Consider the following 16465-nt stretch of genomic DNA (forward strand, 5'->3'; position numbering starts at 1 on the left):
GTCACCCCTCAGCCTCCAACGCTCCAGGGAAAACAGCCTGTTCAGCCTCTCCCTATAGCTCAAACCCTTCAACCCTGGAAACATCCTTGTGAATCTTTTCTGAACCCTTTCAAGTTTCTTTCCGATAGGAAGAAGACCAAAGGTAGTGTCCAAGGAGCTGAGGGGAATTTTTACAGTGCATCTTTTAGTTGTAATAGACTGCTGCGACTGTGGAGACATGATTGTTTGTGGATGTGCAAGCTGCTTTGTCCCGGATGGTTTCAAGTTTCTCATGTATTGTTGGAGTTGCACTCATCTAAGTATGCAGAGAGTATTTCATCATACTCCAAACGTGTGCATTGTTGATGATGGACAGGTTTTGGGTAATAAAGAGATAAAGGACTTGCTACAAATTCATAGCTTCTGATTGCTCTTGAAGCCACGGTATTCATGTGGTTAGTCAAGTTCAGTTTCTTGTCAATGGTAACACCCAGGTTGTTGATAGTGGAGGATCTAGCTTTGTGAATATCATTGAATGTCAATGATCAGATTCTCTCTTGTTGATGTTCATTGCCTGGTACTTTTGTGGGATAAATGTTACTTGTTACTTAACGGCCAAAGCTTGATATTATCTGGACTGTTCAGTATATGAAGTCATGGAAAGTGTTGAACATTGTGCAATCATCAGCCAACATCCCTACTTCTGGCCTTATGATGGAAAGAAGGTCATTGATGAAGCATCTGAAGATGACACTACTCTGAATAATTATTGTAGTGATGTCCTGAAGCTGAGATGACTGACCTCCAACAATCACAGCCATCTTCCTTTGGTACATGTCCAACTGGTGGACACTTTCCTTCTAATTCCCATTGACTCTAGTTTCATTAGGTACCTTGATGTCATGCCTGGTCAAATTCCATGTCAAAGGCAGTCACTCTCACCTTAATTCTGGAATTGAGCTTTTTGTTTATGTTTGAATCAAGATTGCAATGAGCCCAGAAGGTGAATGCCCCTGACAGAACTCATGCTGAACGTTAGTGAGCCCGTTATCATTAAGCAAGCTTGATAGCACTGTTGAAGAACTTGTTCATTGCTTTACAGATGACCAAAGTCGATAATGAGGCTGTATTAATTTTATCCTGCATTTTGTTTCCAGGATAGACCTGGAGAATTTTTCACATTGCTGGTTAAATGCCAGTGTTGTAGCCATTCTAGAACAGCTTGGCTAGGTGCATGGTATGGCATGCTCTGGAAAACAAGTCTTCAGTACCATTGTCAGAAAGTTGTCAGGGTCCATTGCCTTTGAAGTATCCAGTGTTGTTTCTCATTTCTTAATATCATGTGAATTAAATCAGCTTGGCCGAAGACTGGCATCAGTGATGCTGGAGACTCCAGAAGTAGCTGAGGTGGATTATCCACTTGATATTTTGTGCTGACATTGTTGCAAATGTTTCAGTTCTTGGTTTTGCACTGATGTGCTGGGCTCCCCCATCATCGAGGATGGGAATATTTGTGGAGCCTCTTCGGGTACAGGATTTGTTTTGTTATCATGTCTGGTGAAAAACTTACTAATAGTCATTATCCGTCTTCCAGAAGTTTGGGTAGAGTTCTAGAAGCTGAAGTGTTTGAGGGGGTTGGGGGCAAAATGTGGTATCGTGGTATTGTTGCTAGACTATTAATCCAGAGATCCAGGTAATGCTTTGGCTACTCAGATTAAACATCCAATGATGATCATGAAATCATTGTCAGTTCTTGTAAAAACCTGGGTGAGATAGGCACTTAGTTCTGGGTCAGATATACTGTAATTTTGGTGCAGGAAAGCTCCTTCTACTTTTTGGTTGGTTCTAGCTGGACATCAGGAGCTACCATTCACCTGCTCATCAAACATTAGTATAAGAATTGAGAGAAAAACTCACTCCTGATCAAAAACAAAAGCAAGCTTAGTTAGATATCTGGGTAGGAATAAATTATGACATAAAGTCTTACCCCAATGCAATGAGCTGGGAGAAACATACTTTGTTCTTCGATTTGGGACAAGTGCATGGACCCAGCGTTTCTTATCACTCCTACAAAGAAGATTTGTGGATGATTAATATCAGTGAAATAAATCATGAAAAACACAGGAAAACACAGAGGAGAACACAGAGGGGATGCAAGCTGTCAGTTTTCCAAGTTCATCAGAACAACAGAAAAGTTTTGCATAGAAATCCAAAAGGTTCCTTCAGTCATGGATGGAGTATTGTTCTACGTTTGGTTTATTACACTTTAAAGTGACATTATCAACACTTCTTTATTACAAAGTGAAATTTAGTGGAGGTAAGATGTTTACTCATAACCAAATTGGTTTATTGTCAGCATGGTGGCCCTGTGACTTATTGTTTGAGTCACATTTCTAAAAATGCAAAGAAGAAATAACACAGTTAATTCACAGTCATTTCCAATTTGTTTTGATGAGTTGTAATTTGGGGGTATTTTAAAGATACTTTGAGTATTAGGACTCTAAGATGTCACGTGTGATTGGAGAGTTACATAATGCAATAGTATTTTATACCTAATACAGTAATTCTATAGTTTTAAGATCATTGTCTTCAATATTTATCTTCAGCTGACAGTCGAGGAGACATTCAAAACTAGACACCATTTTAGTTTTCTTGAGAGCAGAATTAGAACAAATAGGAACTCTGCTTTTGTGACACTCTGGCAAGGCCTGATGTTGACCAGTTGTGTCTTCAGAAGCAGTGATGACAAAAAAAACCAGCCTAATTCTCAGATACTTGAAAACTTTTAGAGTTCTGAGCAGAATGTCACACCTTGAGTGGCATCAGGTCATTACAAATATGAAGCGAAATTAAGATTAATCACTGATGTATTTACAGCATTTATATGGAATGATGTGTGTGGTTTTACATAGGGTTGAGGAATCATTTGATTGTCTGCTCATTCATTCCACGAGGCCACAAGTTACCTGATGAAGGAGCAGCGCTCTTACACCTAGTGCATACAAATAAACCTGTTGGTCTATAACCTGGTATTGACTAATTTTTATCTTTTCATCAAAGACTACCTTTTCTTTTCCCCCGAGAGAGGGACTATTCGACTGCTCCAACTACTCTTCCTCACTGTTGCCATCAGCTGCTGGTGATTCCATTACAAACTATTAGACTTAGAGTCATAGAGCAAAGAAACAGACCCTTCGGTCCAACCTGTCCATGCTGACCAGATAACCCAACTCAATCTAGTCCCATCTGCCAGCACCTGGCCCATATCCCTCCAAGCCCTTTCTATTCATATACCCATCCAAATGCCTCTTAAATGTTGCAATTGTACCAGCCTCCACCACATCCTCTGTCAGTCCATTCCACACACGTACCATCCTCTGCATGAATATGTTGCCCCCTTAGATGTCTTATATCTTTCCCCACTCACTCTAAATCTATGCCCTCTAGTTCTGGACTCCCCCATCCCAGGGAAAAGACCTTGTGTATTTACCCTATCAGTACCCCTCATGATTTTATAAACCTCATTCAGGTCAGCCCTCAGCCTCCAATGCTCCACGGAAAACAGCCCCAGCCTATTCAACCTCTCCCTATAGCTTAAATCCTCCAATACTGACAACATCCTTGTAAATCTTTTCTGAACCCTTTCAAGTTTCACAACATGGGCGGCACGGTGTAACAGTGATTAGCACTGCTGCCTCACAGTGCCAGAGACCTAGGTTCAATTCCCGCCTCAGGCAACTGACTGTGTGGAGTTTGCACGTTCTCCCCATGTCTGCGTGGGTTTCCTCCGGGTGCTCCGGTTTCCTCCCACAGTCCAAAGATGTGCAGGTCAGGTAAATTGGCCATGCTAAATTGCCCGTAGTGTTAGGTAAGGGGTAAATGCAGGCATATGGATGGGTTGCGCTTCGGCAGGGCGGTGTGGAGTTGTTGAGCCGAAGGGCCTGTTTCCACACTGTAAGTAATCTAATCTAATCTAATCTAACATCCTTCCAATAGGAAGGAGACCAGAATTGCATGCAATATTCCAACAGTGGCCTAACCAATGTCCTGTACAGCTGAAACATGACCTCCCAACTCCTGTACTCAATACACTGACCAATAAAGGAAAGCATACCAAACGCCCTCTTCACTATCCTATCTACCTGCGATTCCACTTTCAAGGAGCTATGAGCCTGCACTCCAAGGTCTCTTTATTCAGCAACACTCCGAGGACCTTACCATTAAGTGTACAAGTGCTGTTAAGATTAGCTTTTCCAAAATGCAGCACCTTGCATTTATCTAAATTAAACTCTATCTGCCACTCCTCAGCCCATTGGCCCATCTGATCAAGATCCCATTGTAATCCAAGGTAACCTTCTTTGTTGTCCACTACACCTCCAGTTTTGGTGTCATCTGCAAACTTACTAACTATACCTTTTAACTTCACACCCAAATCATTTATATAAATGTCGAAAAGTAGTGGACCCAGCACCAATCCTTGTGGCACTCCACTGGTCACAGACTTCCAATCTGAAAAACAACCGTCCACCACCATCCTCTGTCTTCTATCTTTGAGCCAGTTCTGTATCCAAATTGTTAGTTCCACGTGTGGTCCATGAGATCTAACTTTGCTAACCAGTCTCCCATGGGGAACCTTGTCGAACGCATTACTGAAGTCCATATAGATCACATCTATCACTCTGCCCTTATCAATCTTCTTTGTTACTTCTTCAAAAATCTCAATCAAGTTGTGAGACATGATTTCCCATGCACAAAACCATGTTGACTATCCCTAATCAGTCCTTGCCTTTCCAAATACATGTACATCCTGTCCCTCAGGATTCCCTCCAACAACTTGCCCACCACCAACATCAAGCTCACTGGTCTTAAATAGTGGCACCATCTTTCTTAAATAGTGGCACCATGTTTGCCAACCTCCATTCTTCCGGCACCTCACCTGTGATTATTGATGATGCAGAGCAGCAAGAGGCCCAGCAATCACTTCCCTAGCTTCCCACAGAGTTCTAGGATACACCTGGTCAGGTGGTGGGGATTTATCCACCTTTATGCGTTTCAAGACATCCAGCACTTCTTCCTCTGTAATATGGACATTTTTCAAGATGTCACCATCTATTTCCCTACATTCTATATTTTCCATGTCTTTTTCTACAGTAAACATTAACGCAAAATATCTGTTTAGTATCTCTTCCATCTCCTGTGGCTCCACACAAAGGCCACCTTGCTGATCTTTGAGGGGCCCTATTCTCTCCCTAGTTGACCTTTGTCTTTAATATATTTGTAAAAACTCTTCCAGCAGATTGTTATTATAGAGCTAAAAATGGACAATCAACTTTTGACTTTCATTGTCTCATTGTAATACCTGAGACCATTCATAAACTAAAATCATTTTACAAAGGGAAACATGCAAACTTAAGTTGACCACATTACTGGTATGTCCACAAGTTGAACCAGTTCATGAAATCTTAAATAATAAGATCCTGTCTGAACTGAAATGAGCATGCCAACAAAATGACTGAAATCAGTCACTCAGACCTTTATCTCTAGTTTGATTTATGCCTTTCTGAACTTTTCACACATCAGGATGGAAGTCACCTGCAGATTATCCAGCTTGTATAAAGCAATGAAGCCAGATACAGGAATACACAATCTCTCTCTCTCTCTCTCTCCCTGTCTTGCCCTCAACCTCTTAAAAGACAACATTCAGCAAAAAACAATTCAGAGAAACATCCATTCATCGAGAACTCCAAGATAACTACAAGTATGCATGCATTTGTTTGTTATGGTTAATTACTTTTCTTGGTGTTAGTTGGTACCAAACTTATTGTTCTTTAACACAAGAAAATCTTGTAATTGGCTGCTTCCTTCTGAACTTGCAAATTGCAGTTAGTTGAAGTGAGATATTGCTGCATGCTGCAAAGAATGAAAAATCTTTTAATTCAACTAAGTGGGTTAAAAAGAGGAAAGTCGATTCACCCTTCCTCATCTGATTGTAACAAGACACATGCACATTGCCATCTTTGGTACAGCTTTGGATTAGACACATTTACATTTTAGTTAAAGAATTATTGGAAAAATTGTGGTATGTTCACTATTGCACTATTCAACATGATGGCTTTGGTTCTGACGGCAGAAATGTTGGGTCCACTGGGGATTTCAAATCAAACAGATTTCAGAAGGGCTTTGACAGCAGAAGCTTTTAAATATCTTCCATCTTGTATATTATTAGAATATCATTTGCATAATGCTTTACTGAATAACTGTCTCCTGATTTATTTTTGTCCTGGTGTCTTTCATGATCAAGTCAGATGAAAGCCAGCCCTGCTGTTCCCAGAGATATTTATCACATTCACAAAGAAGAACCAGGGATGAAAAATATGCAGAGACTATTTTGCCAGATGGATGTCACATCCCACAGGCTGAAGTGTTAAAGAATCATAGCTACAGAATGTTTAGTCTTGTAGGCAACAAGATATACAGCCCAGAATCTCTTACACACTGCTTTAGATACCCTATAAGTTTGCCAATAATTAGAGGACCTCATGGCAGAGATTTTAAAAAATAAAAATTACATATACTGTATTGACAATTTCAAATAAGATGAAAAATATTGGGAATACAGGCTGGAGATTCTTTGTTAGGACAGTTTGAACTGAGGTTCTGATTCAAATTATTAAATAACTTTTATTCATACGCTAACAGACCTGCACCTAGAACATGTATGGGAGCTTTCTGGTCAGGAGTTGATGAAATCAATTTTCTAAGCTATTGAAGAGATTTGGAGGTTTCAATAGAAATTGATGAACCCTAATGTACTTTTCCAGCAATGTTCTATTTTATTTCCTGCAAAGCTCTATTGAGATACTTACTGTGATTTTGCTTTCAACATATATTGGACCTCACGATCATTGTTGTTCTCTAAGAGTCTCAACATGAATATATTTGCAAGTGCCTGACCCTGGTCCTCCAGTTCTTGGACCCGGAGGAGACCTCGGAGTGCATAGTCAAACACTTCATATCTGTCACCACTACAGAGAAAACAACATCACTGTTAGGAACCACAATGAAAAATCTGGGGAAGAATTTCAACTGGATTTCTGGGTTAAGACAAGTCTAGACCTATTAGTATGAGCCAATGCTATTCTGTCCCTGTGTAACGTGATTTAGAGGCCTGAACAATGTCGCATCATTTGATATTTCACGGTCAACTAGATATCCTTCCTCTAGGACTACTAGATATACTTTCTGGTGAATTCCCTACTTGCTAGAATGCAGGAAAGAAAAAAAAGTATCTTTTTAGCTTTGTTTCTGCCCTAATATTTTACAGGATCAATGAGGAAGTTCAAGCATTGATGGCAATTAGAGTGTGTAAACTGCATTTATTATAAGGATAATATTTTTAATTGTACTCTTGTGTCTGTGGTCAAATGACAAAGGTTTTTTGCATTGAGGAAGGGAGAGTTTTCCATTTTCAGAAAACCTCAGTCAGTACTCTCAGATCAAATATTGACCTGCTAGATGCAGAATGAAGCTGCCTTGCAAAAGAAAATATACAGCAAGTCTACCATCCACTGTCCTGCATTACTGCCTTTTTATTTCACATACTAGCTATGCTGTAGTCTCTGAGTGAAAGTGGTAGTTAACGATGAAGTCAGAATTGTTTGTTGACTTGTATGTAAGGCCAATTCAATTAGGAACTGGACTGAGAATATCCAAAACTCATCTCATATGACACAGTTACAACTATTAGACAGAGGAGACTTTAACTGAACCCGTGAGGTGAATGGCCAGTGTCAGAATCATTGAACGTCCAGCTTCCTAGTAAGAGCATTTCTACTGAATCTATCCAAAACAAACTTGCAAACAAACCATTTTATACTTACATATATATCTTTGTGTCAATATATTTCAGATACCTATTACTTCAGAAACTAGAAATACTTGATGATGAAGTAGCCAAAAATCAGATTTCAAAATGTTCAAACATGAAGCAATACTCTTGGACAAAAGCTTGTTCAGGAAATTCACCTCTTATAGCAAGTACATGCCCTAAAGCTATCTATGTATATATAATTGTACAATAATTCAAATTGATGCCGTTCACAAAGCCAATATTTCTGATGCATTTGCAAGGACTCACTAGGAATGTTTCTTGGTTATTAGGAAAAGGTCATTGAACAGAATCAGGTGGACTGGCTTGAATAATTTCTTCTTCCTAAAGGTTCGTGTTGCTTTTTGTCCTGACATTTGCTCCAATTCACCTTCCTTCAGTAGCCACCGAGATTGGGAGATGATTGGCACAGCCTGGGAAGACAACAGGTTTTGGTTAAGTGTAAATTTTGGTAATAATAGAAGGAATGGTCTATTGATCTCATTATGATCAGGGGTACTTACTAGAAACATAGAAAATAGGAGCAGAATTAGATTATCAGCCCTTCCACCATTCATAGCTTATCATCCAACTCTGTACCCTGTTCCTTCATTCTCTGCCCTATTCTTTGATCTTTTTAGCCCAAAGAACTGTGCTAAACTCCTGTTTGAAAACTTTCAATATTTTGTGCTCAACTACTTTCTGTGGCAGAGAATTCTATCGGCTCAAAAGTCTCTGGGTGAAGAAATTTCTCCTCATCTCAGTTCTAAATGAACTATCCTGTATCCTTCGACTATGCCCCATGTTCTGGACTCCCTGGTTATCAGGAACAGCCTTCCCATGATTACCCTATCTAGTCCTATTGCAATTTCATAGGTTTCTATGAGATCTCTGCAGATTCTTATAAACTTCAGTGAATAAAGTCCTAAGCGATCAGTTTCTTTCCTTATGGCATCCTGCCACCCCAGTAAACATTTATTGCATTCCCTTCATATCATCCTCCCTCAGATAAAGAGACCAAAACTACACATAACACTCTCACCAAGGCCCTGTACATTTACAGCAGAACATCCCCGCTTCTGTACTCAAATCCTTTCACTACAAAGGCCAACATACCATTTGCCTTTTTCACTGCCTGCTGCATGGTGCATGCTTACATTCAGTGACTGGTGTACGAAGACTCCCAGGTGTCCTTGCACCTCTCCCTTTCCCAGTCTATTGAGGCAATGATTTTTCTTCCTAGTTTGCCACCAAAGTAAAAAAGCCTATATTTATCCACATTATTCTTCATCTAGCATTTATTTGCTCACTCCCTAAATGTACCCAAAACACACTGAACATGATAGATTACCTGCAAACCATTGTCCCACACTAATCTGTCTTGTTATAACGAGAGAATTCCATTAACATACTTTTTATATTGCCCCTTTTATAGAGAACAAAGAAGAATTTTATCTCTATTTTATGTACAATTTTAATTTGTTTATTCTTTCAATACACTCATTGCACTCTGTTCTGAAGATTATGTACACTGGCTTACTGATCGAGACATATTCAGTCTTTTTTAGACAAGAGACTATTTCCCATTCATACCTTGACTTTAAAATCCAGTTTCTTCTCAAAGCTGATCAGCTGCTCAGTTCTGCCCATTTTTTTCACACGTTCACTACATTCTTTGATAACCTTTAACAAGAAGAAATTTCTACTAACAACAAATAGATTTTTTTAATTAATACATCTTCATAGGGCTGTGTTTAAAAAGTACCAAGTAAATGTTTGCTGTCGTTTGGTTTAATTTGTGAACGTGTAGAAAAATATTTTCTGCAGGGCTGTTTTATAATGGAGCTATCAATATTAAAATGCTAAACTTGACTTGGAAAATATCACTACCAGTACCGAAGGTTAACAATCTGTGTGAGGTTTATAGTTGCTGCCATCTCAGTTTCTTAAGGTGGAATTTTCCTGCTGGCCCAGTAAGTGCTGGTCCTCTAATGTAATTCAAATATATCAGTGGCAGCATCATAGACAATATGTAAAATTAAGCAGAGCTGTTTCCCAAAATGTATGTGTATTCCCAAATTTGTGTAGAATAAGTAAAGCATTCTAGGAATGTGTTGTGTAGTATATCTTTACCTCATTTCTACCATTTCTTTTGTGGAAAGTGAAGACAATGGGACTTGGACAAGTTTTCTCTTGATTTCTTTGTTCCACTGTATACAATATGGCTTTAAGTCTCATTCTGCACCAACAGTGTTTAAGCTATCAAACAAGTCATTCGTGTGTTGTGACTTAACAAATCTCCTGCCTGAGCATTTAAAGTGTCAGCCAATAGGTTTGCCAGATGTATTTGTCACCCAAGCAAGCTCAATACCTGCTAAAATTTGCATTAAAGATATTGCTGGAAAAGACACATTGGCAAGTCAGAGTCAACCTGCTGTGTTTAAAATTTAAACAAAGCTTAGCAGTCATCATTAACTGGTGCAATCTCCATGGCAACATTTTCTACTGATTCCTGATGAAGGTCTTATGCCTAAAACATCAATTCTCCAGCTCCTCGATGCTGCCAGACTGGCTGTGCTTTTCCAACACCATACTCTTTGACTCTGATCTGCAGCATCTGCAGTCCTCAATTTCTCCTAACATTTTCTACTAGTTAGAATTAATTTACTAACTAATCAACACTTTATTCTAATACAAGATTTAAAAGGAATCTAAAGGGCAACTTTCTCACACAGAGGGTGGTGCATGTATGGAATGAGCTGCCAGGGGAAGTGGTGGAGGCTGGTACAATTGCAACATTTAAAAGGCATCGGGATGGGAATATGAAAAGGAAGGATTTGGAGGGATATGGGGCAAGTGCTAGAAAATGGCAGAAGATTGATTTAGGATATCGGGTTGGCATGAACGGGTTGGATCAAAGGGTCTGTTTCAGTGCTATGCATCTCTATGACTCCAGAATATTAATATTCAGTTATTACTTTCATGATTCTTGCAAATTATCCAAATGAGTGCAAGATGAGAAGCTTCAACAATATATGTTTTTTTTTAAGCAACACTCAAGTTCTGAACTATTTAATGACTACTATAGATATAATCCATCTTTTACAGGTCATCAATCTTCCTATTTTCTTATGCGGCCATTTATATTTAAGGATTGTATCTCTGTAAGTTTATCGATTACTCTTCAAGTGTTGTTTGCATATAATTTTCTGTGCCCTCTCATTCTTTTCTTGTACATTTTCCCCATTCTTCCTGCCCAGGAGCTTTCAGCACCAAACTGAAATATGGGAAGGAAGTCTCCAAATTATAGCCAAAGCTGACTGCATAAAATCAGACAGGTTAACAAATTATTGCTGAGGGATTCCAAAATGGCCTATTGAAAGTCTATCAATATACTGCATTTTGTCACTGTCTTTTGTTGTATATTAATGTACATTCCTTTATACACAGAATCATAGAAAATAGGAGCAGCAGTAGGCCATTCAGCCCATCAAGCCAGATCCATAATTTATCATGCCCAAGGCTAATCTTCTATCTCAATGCCATACTCCTGCTGTCTTCTCATACCTTTTGACATGTTTAACCTCTGGAAATGTATCTATTTGTTTCATAACTATATTCAGTGACTTAGCTTCCACCGCCTTCTGCAGTTGCAAATTCATGGGTTCACCACCTTCTAAGCAAAGAAATTTCTATTAAACCCAATCCAAACTGTCATACCACATACTCAGAGAACATGGACCCCTTGTTCTGTATACCTCTGTCCAGAGGAAATATCATGCCTGCATACAATCTGTTAGAATTTTTTATGTTTCAAGAAGATGGCCTCTCATTATTCTAAACTCCAGTGACTCCAGGCCCAGTTCACCCAGTTCCTATTCATACAACAAATCTGCCATCCCAGAAGTTAGTCTGGTGAACCCTTGCTACACTCTCTCGATGGCAAGTACATCTCTTCACAGATAACGACAGCAAAACTGCACACGATGTTTCAGGTGTGGCCTCACCAAGGTCAATACATTTCTTTGCACCTGGACTGAAACCTTCTTGCAATGAAGACCAACATTCCATTTGCCTTCCTAGCTGCTTGCTTTGATATGTAAGGACACCAAGGTCTTTGCATACATTAACATTTCCCATCTATCACCATTTAAATAATATTCTGCCATTTTATTTTCCTATCAAAGTGGGCAACCTCACATTGCATCTGCTGCACATTTGTCCACTCACTCAACGTGTCTAAATCACCTTATGAATCTGTTACATACTCTTTGTCACTCACAATCCCACCTAGTTTTCCATCATCAGAAAACTTTAAACCTTACAGTTGACTCCCTCAACTAAATTGTTAATACCATATTTACTCCAGTAATAGTCAATCTCATGTAAAAGTCAACCCCTTATTTTTGGCCAAAAAATCTCAAACTTTCCATACAATCCCATGTAAACGTCAACCCTGGTTCTTCATAGTTAACAGATTATCATTTATGAGTAAGTCTGCCGATTGACCCGCTCCACTCTGGACCTTCCAGTTTGCTGGCCATTGCAGTCCTCTCCAGGTCTTCAGAAGGACTATAATTCGTTGTGCTTTTGTTCTTTATTTGTTTAGAGATCAATTGGACTTCTGCTAATGAGACGGTGTTAAATTTGATGGGCATGAATTTCAGCCCCTTAACAGTAGTATCTATATAATAGTCAATCTCATAAATTCAACCTTAGAAAGTAGTCAAAAATTTTGATTATTACTGAGTATATATGGTATATTTTGTAGACTGCTGCAGCCCAAGCACTGATTCATGTGGTACCAAAACTCATCACTGCCTTCCACTCCTGATAATGACCCATTTACTCCTATTTCCTGTCTGCTAACCAATTCTCAATGCATGCCAGTATATTATCACCAATCCCTTGTGCTTTGGTTTAATGTTGGACTTTATTAAAAACTTTCAGGAAATTGAAGTATCCCACTTCTGCTTGTCCCCCCTATCGATTCAACTAAATATATCCTTACAAAGTCACTATGTGTTTATCAAACACCATTTCCTTTTCATACATTAGTATTAACTTTGTGTGATCCTTTTGGCATTTTCTCAGTATCTTGTTAATACACATAATAGACTCCAACAGATGTCCAATCTATCCTGACTTGGAAATATATTGCCTTCGCTATCACTGGGTCAAAATCCTGGAACTACCCCCCCCCCCATGGCATTGTGGGTCAGTCAACCCCAGCAGGTGGACTGCAGTGGTTCAAGAGGCAGCTCAGCACCACCTTCTCAAGGGCGACTAGGGATGGGCAATAAATGCTGGCCAGCGGTGATGCCCACATCCACAAAATGAATAACAAGAAATGTCAGGTTAATCTGTCTGTAACACTAGGTTTTCTCTCTCTCTCCTTTTTTAAATCGAGGGGCTACATTTGATACCCTCCAGGACTCTTCCTGAATCTACAAGATTTTGGAAGATGACAACCAACGAATGAACTATTTCCATGGTCCACCCCTTTTAGTAAAGTGGGATGTAGATCAACAAGTCCTCGGGATTTATTAGCTTTGTTTCCCATTAATTTCTCCAGCATTTATTTTTTCACTTCCCAGCATTTGGTGAAATACCTTCATTCTTGCTTCCCTAGCATTTCTAAGGAATTATTGCATCTTCTTCTGTGAAGACAGATATTGTTTTTTTGATTGCACTGTAATTTCCTTCTCTTACTTTTGTCTGTGCTAATCTGTTTTTTTAACATGCATTTGGAATGTAAAAGTTGAGAATTTTAAATCCTTGTATAGGAGGCATAGCAAAAATGCAAAATAAAAGGAATGGAAAGAGAAGGGCTGTATTCCATACAAATAAAAAGCAGAAACAATGCACAATGGGTGGCCAAGTTGATGCTGTACGATTGTCCAAAGTCAAAACATTGGCAAAATGTCAGAAAGGAATAAAAATAGGTAAAGGGAATGTTGCTCTTGTACCTTTTCAAGTTCTTTATGTGCCTTCACAGCTGTGCTTTCTCTCTTTGACTCTTCTTCTGCTGTTTTCAAGATATTCTGTGGACAGAATTGAATTGAAAGTCTTAATTCACATAGCAGGGATCTCTTATAAATACAAGCTACAGTCATTTGGTTGCCTTGTATGTTACTTAACCCGAAGTCACTTTGATTATCAGGTCTCCGTGAGAGTGATGAGCCAGGAAAAACTAACTAAAGAATCTTTATATCAGCCTTGCATTCCAGGGGAACTGATTACCTCCCAACACAGCGTGCTACCTGCCATGAAAGACTGAGATTGCTTCAAGCAAAATTTGTAATGTAAAGTGATTGTGGAGTGAACTGAGAATCAAATTTTGGCTGTTTAAGTGCATGATCTCAATTACATAACAAATAAAAACATTGCAATTTATTCTGTGGCTTGGCACACTTCAAAATGTGATACAATAAGTGGAATTTCCCCACTCCCAAATGACGCGGGAAATTGTAAGTCAATTGGCAAAATCGGAAAAATGGGGTTTTTGTCAGAAAAAAACAAAACACCTTCTGCAGGCTTCCGTGCGGTCCAGCAATCTCCAACAACTCAGGGCATGCTCCATGGGTGGTGCATGCCTGCCATCCGCTGTCCATGGATGTGGCATCAGACATGTGTCAGCCTCATGGCTTCATCACAATAAATCTTCAAATCAGTTAGAATACTTTTCACCATGTTCATGCTGTATACTGGAATTCACCGACTCCTTTCATTGCAATGATGTTGCCAGGCCATCTCTGGACAGGCATCAAGACAAGGTGCATTTCAGGACTCAGGGCTCGCTCTCTGAGCTCACTCAACTCACTCACTGTGTGCCTACTTAGCCTTGCCTTGCCTTTTTGCTATCTCATTCAGAACTACAGGCTCATGGTACTTTGGTCATGCCTTATCATTTAGTGTAGACACAAAACCAGAGAATCTCACGTTTGCCAGAGCTGAACAGTTGAGTGGGTGGACATGTTGCCATACGACACCATGCTATGTCAATGTCGCAGCTGCACTGTGTGCCAGCAGCATACATGGCAAACACCTTGAATATGTTTCAATCAAAAAGCCATGTTGAAGTCGCTGGTTGGTTCACCGAGCTGGTTGATTTTCTTGCAAATATTTCGTCTCCCTTCTGGGTGACATCTTTAGTGCTGTATAGCCTTCAGATGAAGTCCTTGAAGGACACCAGTTCAACTGGGATGGTGTCATGATACTGGGACCGGCTAAATAAAGCCAAGCTCGGTAATTCCTGGAGGTCTGGTATTCATCCTTGATTCCATAAACAAACAAGTTGAAATAGACCCCATCTATAGACCACTACAATGCAAAACCAGAAGTAGAATCACCTGTCAGAACAGACAGAATTCGGGGCAGATCACAACAACAGTGTTTCATCCAGAGGCTAAACAGCACTGAAGGGACACAAAATGTTTGTAAGAAAATCAACCAGCTCGGCAAACCGGCCAACAACGTCTACCACAACCCGAGCTACAGATCTTCATTAAAACCTTAAATAGCCATTCCCCAAAAAGTCTAAGAAGGGTGGTCTTCAGTGAAGTCAAGAGGGTGTGTCATCTGTCAGAGTACCCACAGTCAAGCAAGGGCATGGTCCAAATCAGTTCAGGGGCTTAAACAAGTTCATTCAGTTGTTTGAGTCATTCAGGACTAGGACTTCTGTCTCATTATAGTTTGAGGAAAAGGCCATTGTCAGTCCTGCAGGTTTAGTGCAATCAGTCTGGGCAATTGCACTAAGTCAGTTTGGGGGTGCTGCTGAGTTGAAGTTAGTGGTCAAGCCATTCATCATTCAAGGGTGTCGTTCCAAGTCAGTCGGGATGGGCACAGATAGTCCTGTGGTTCTGTTCACTGAAAGTCTGCAGGGTTTATCAACATCTGCTTCTGTGCTGGTGAAATCAGAACAGTTAATTGTGAGGACTGAAGTCAGCATGCTGGATGCGGAGGGGAACACTCTACAAACAAGTGTGGGAGATGATACAGCATTGGAGGGCACTGATTACTATAAAATAAGGGGTATGTCATTGACTATCAACAACAGTCTGGCTTCATGAGGGTGGGAGGGCACTTCATCATGATGTTGGCGTAATGGGCCTGAAGCTTATGAGGTAAAGTGGAGAGATGAAGATTTAAATGGAAGAGAGAGATGGGGAGTATGTGGAAGCCCAAACCTGATGGAGTCAACAGAGAGCACCCCACCACAATTTCAATCTCCTACTGCATTTCTTTTAGATTCCCTACAGTGTAGCAACAGGCCCTTTGGCCCAACAAGTCCACATCGACCCTCTGAAGAGTAACCCACCCAGACCCAGTCCCCTACTCTATATTTATCCCTGACTAATGCACCTAACACTATGGGCAATTTAGCATGGCCAATTCACCTAAATTGCACATCTTTGGATTGTGACAGGGAACAGGAGCACCCAGGCATGCAGACATGGGGAGAATATACAAACTCCACAGAGAGACAGGCCAAGGCAGGAATCAAACCTGGGTCCCTGGCACTGTGAGGCAGCAGCGCTAACCACTGAGCCACCGTACCGCCCTTAAATGTACAATATAACTTGTGAACAAGCAATAGAATAGCGTTTACCATGTAAA

At 40.0% G+C, this 16465-nt stretch overlaps 1 protein-coding gene across 3 annotated transcripts in view; it reads right to left on the minus strand.

Moving 5' to 3' along the window:
- ngef (neuronal guanine nucleotide exchange factor) overlaps window positions 1–16465 on the minus strand; it is a 101341-nt gene that overhangs the window by 11600 nt on the left and 73276 nt on the right. For all 3 annotated transcript variants that reach the window (XM_043701979.1, XM_043701980.1, XM_043701981.1), the window contains 5 exons: window positions 13816–13890; window positions 9440–9529; window positions 8117–8280; window positions 6846–7004; window positions 1967–2046 (listed from right to left, as the gene is read on the minus strand). In XM_043701979.1, the coding sequence (XP_043557914.1) occupies window positions 1967–2046; window positions 6846–7004; window positions 8117–8280; window positions 9440–9529; window positions 13816–13890 (568 nt within the window). The remainder of the gene's footprint in view (window positions 1–1966; window positions 2047–6845; window positions 7005–8116; window positions 8281–9439; window positions 9530–13815; window positions 13891–16465) is intronic.

Source organism: Chiloscyllium plagiosum, chromosome 13 (assembly GCF_004010195.1).
Source record: "Chiloscyllium plagiosum isolate BGI_BamShark_2017 chromosome 13, ASM401019v2, whole genome shotgun sequence".
In the NCBI taxonomy this organism is placed as follows: domain Eukaryota; kingdom Metazoa; phylum Chordata; class Chondrichthyes; order Orectolobiformes; family Hemiscylliidae; genus Chiloscyllium; species Chiloscyllium plagiosum.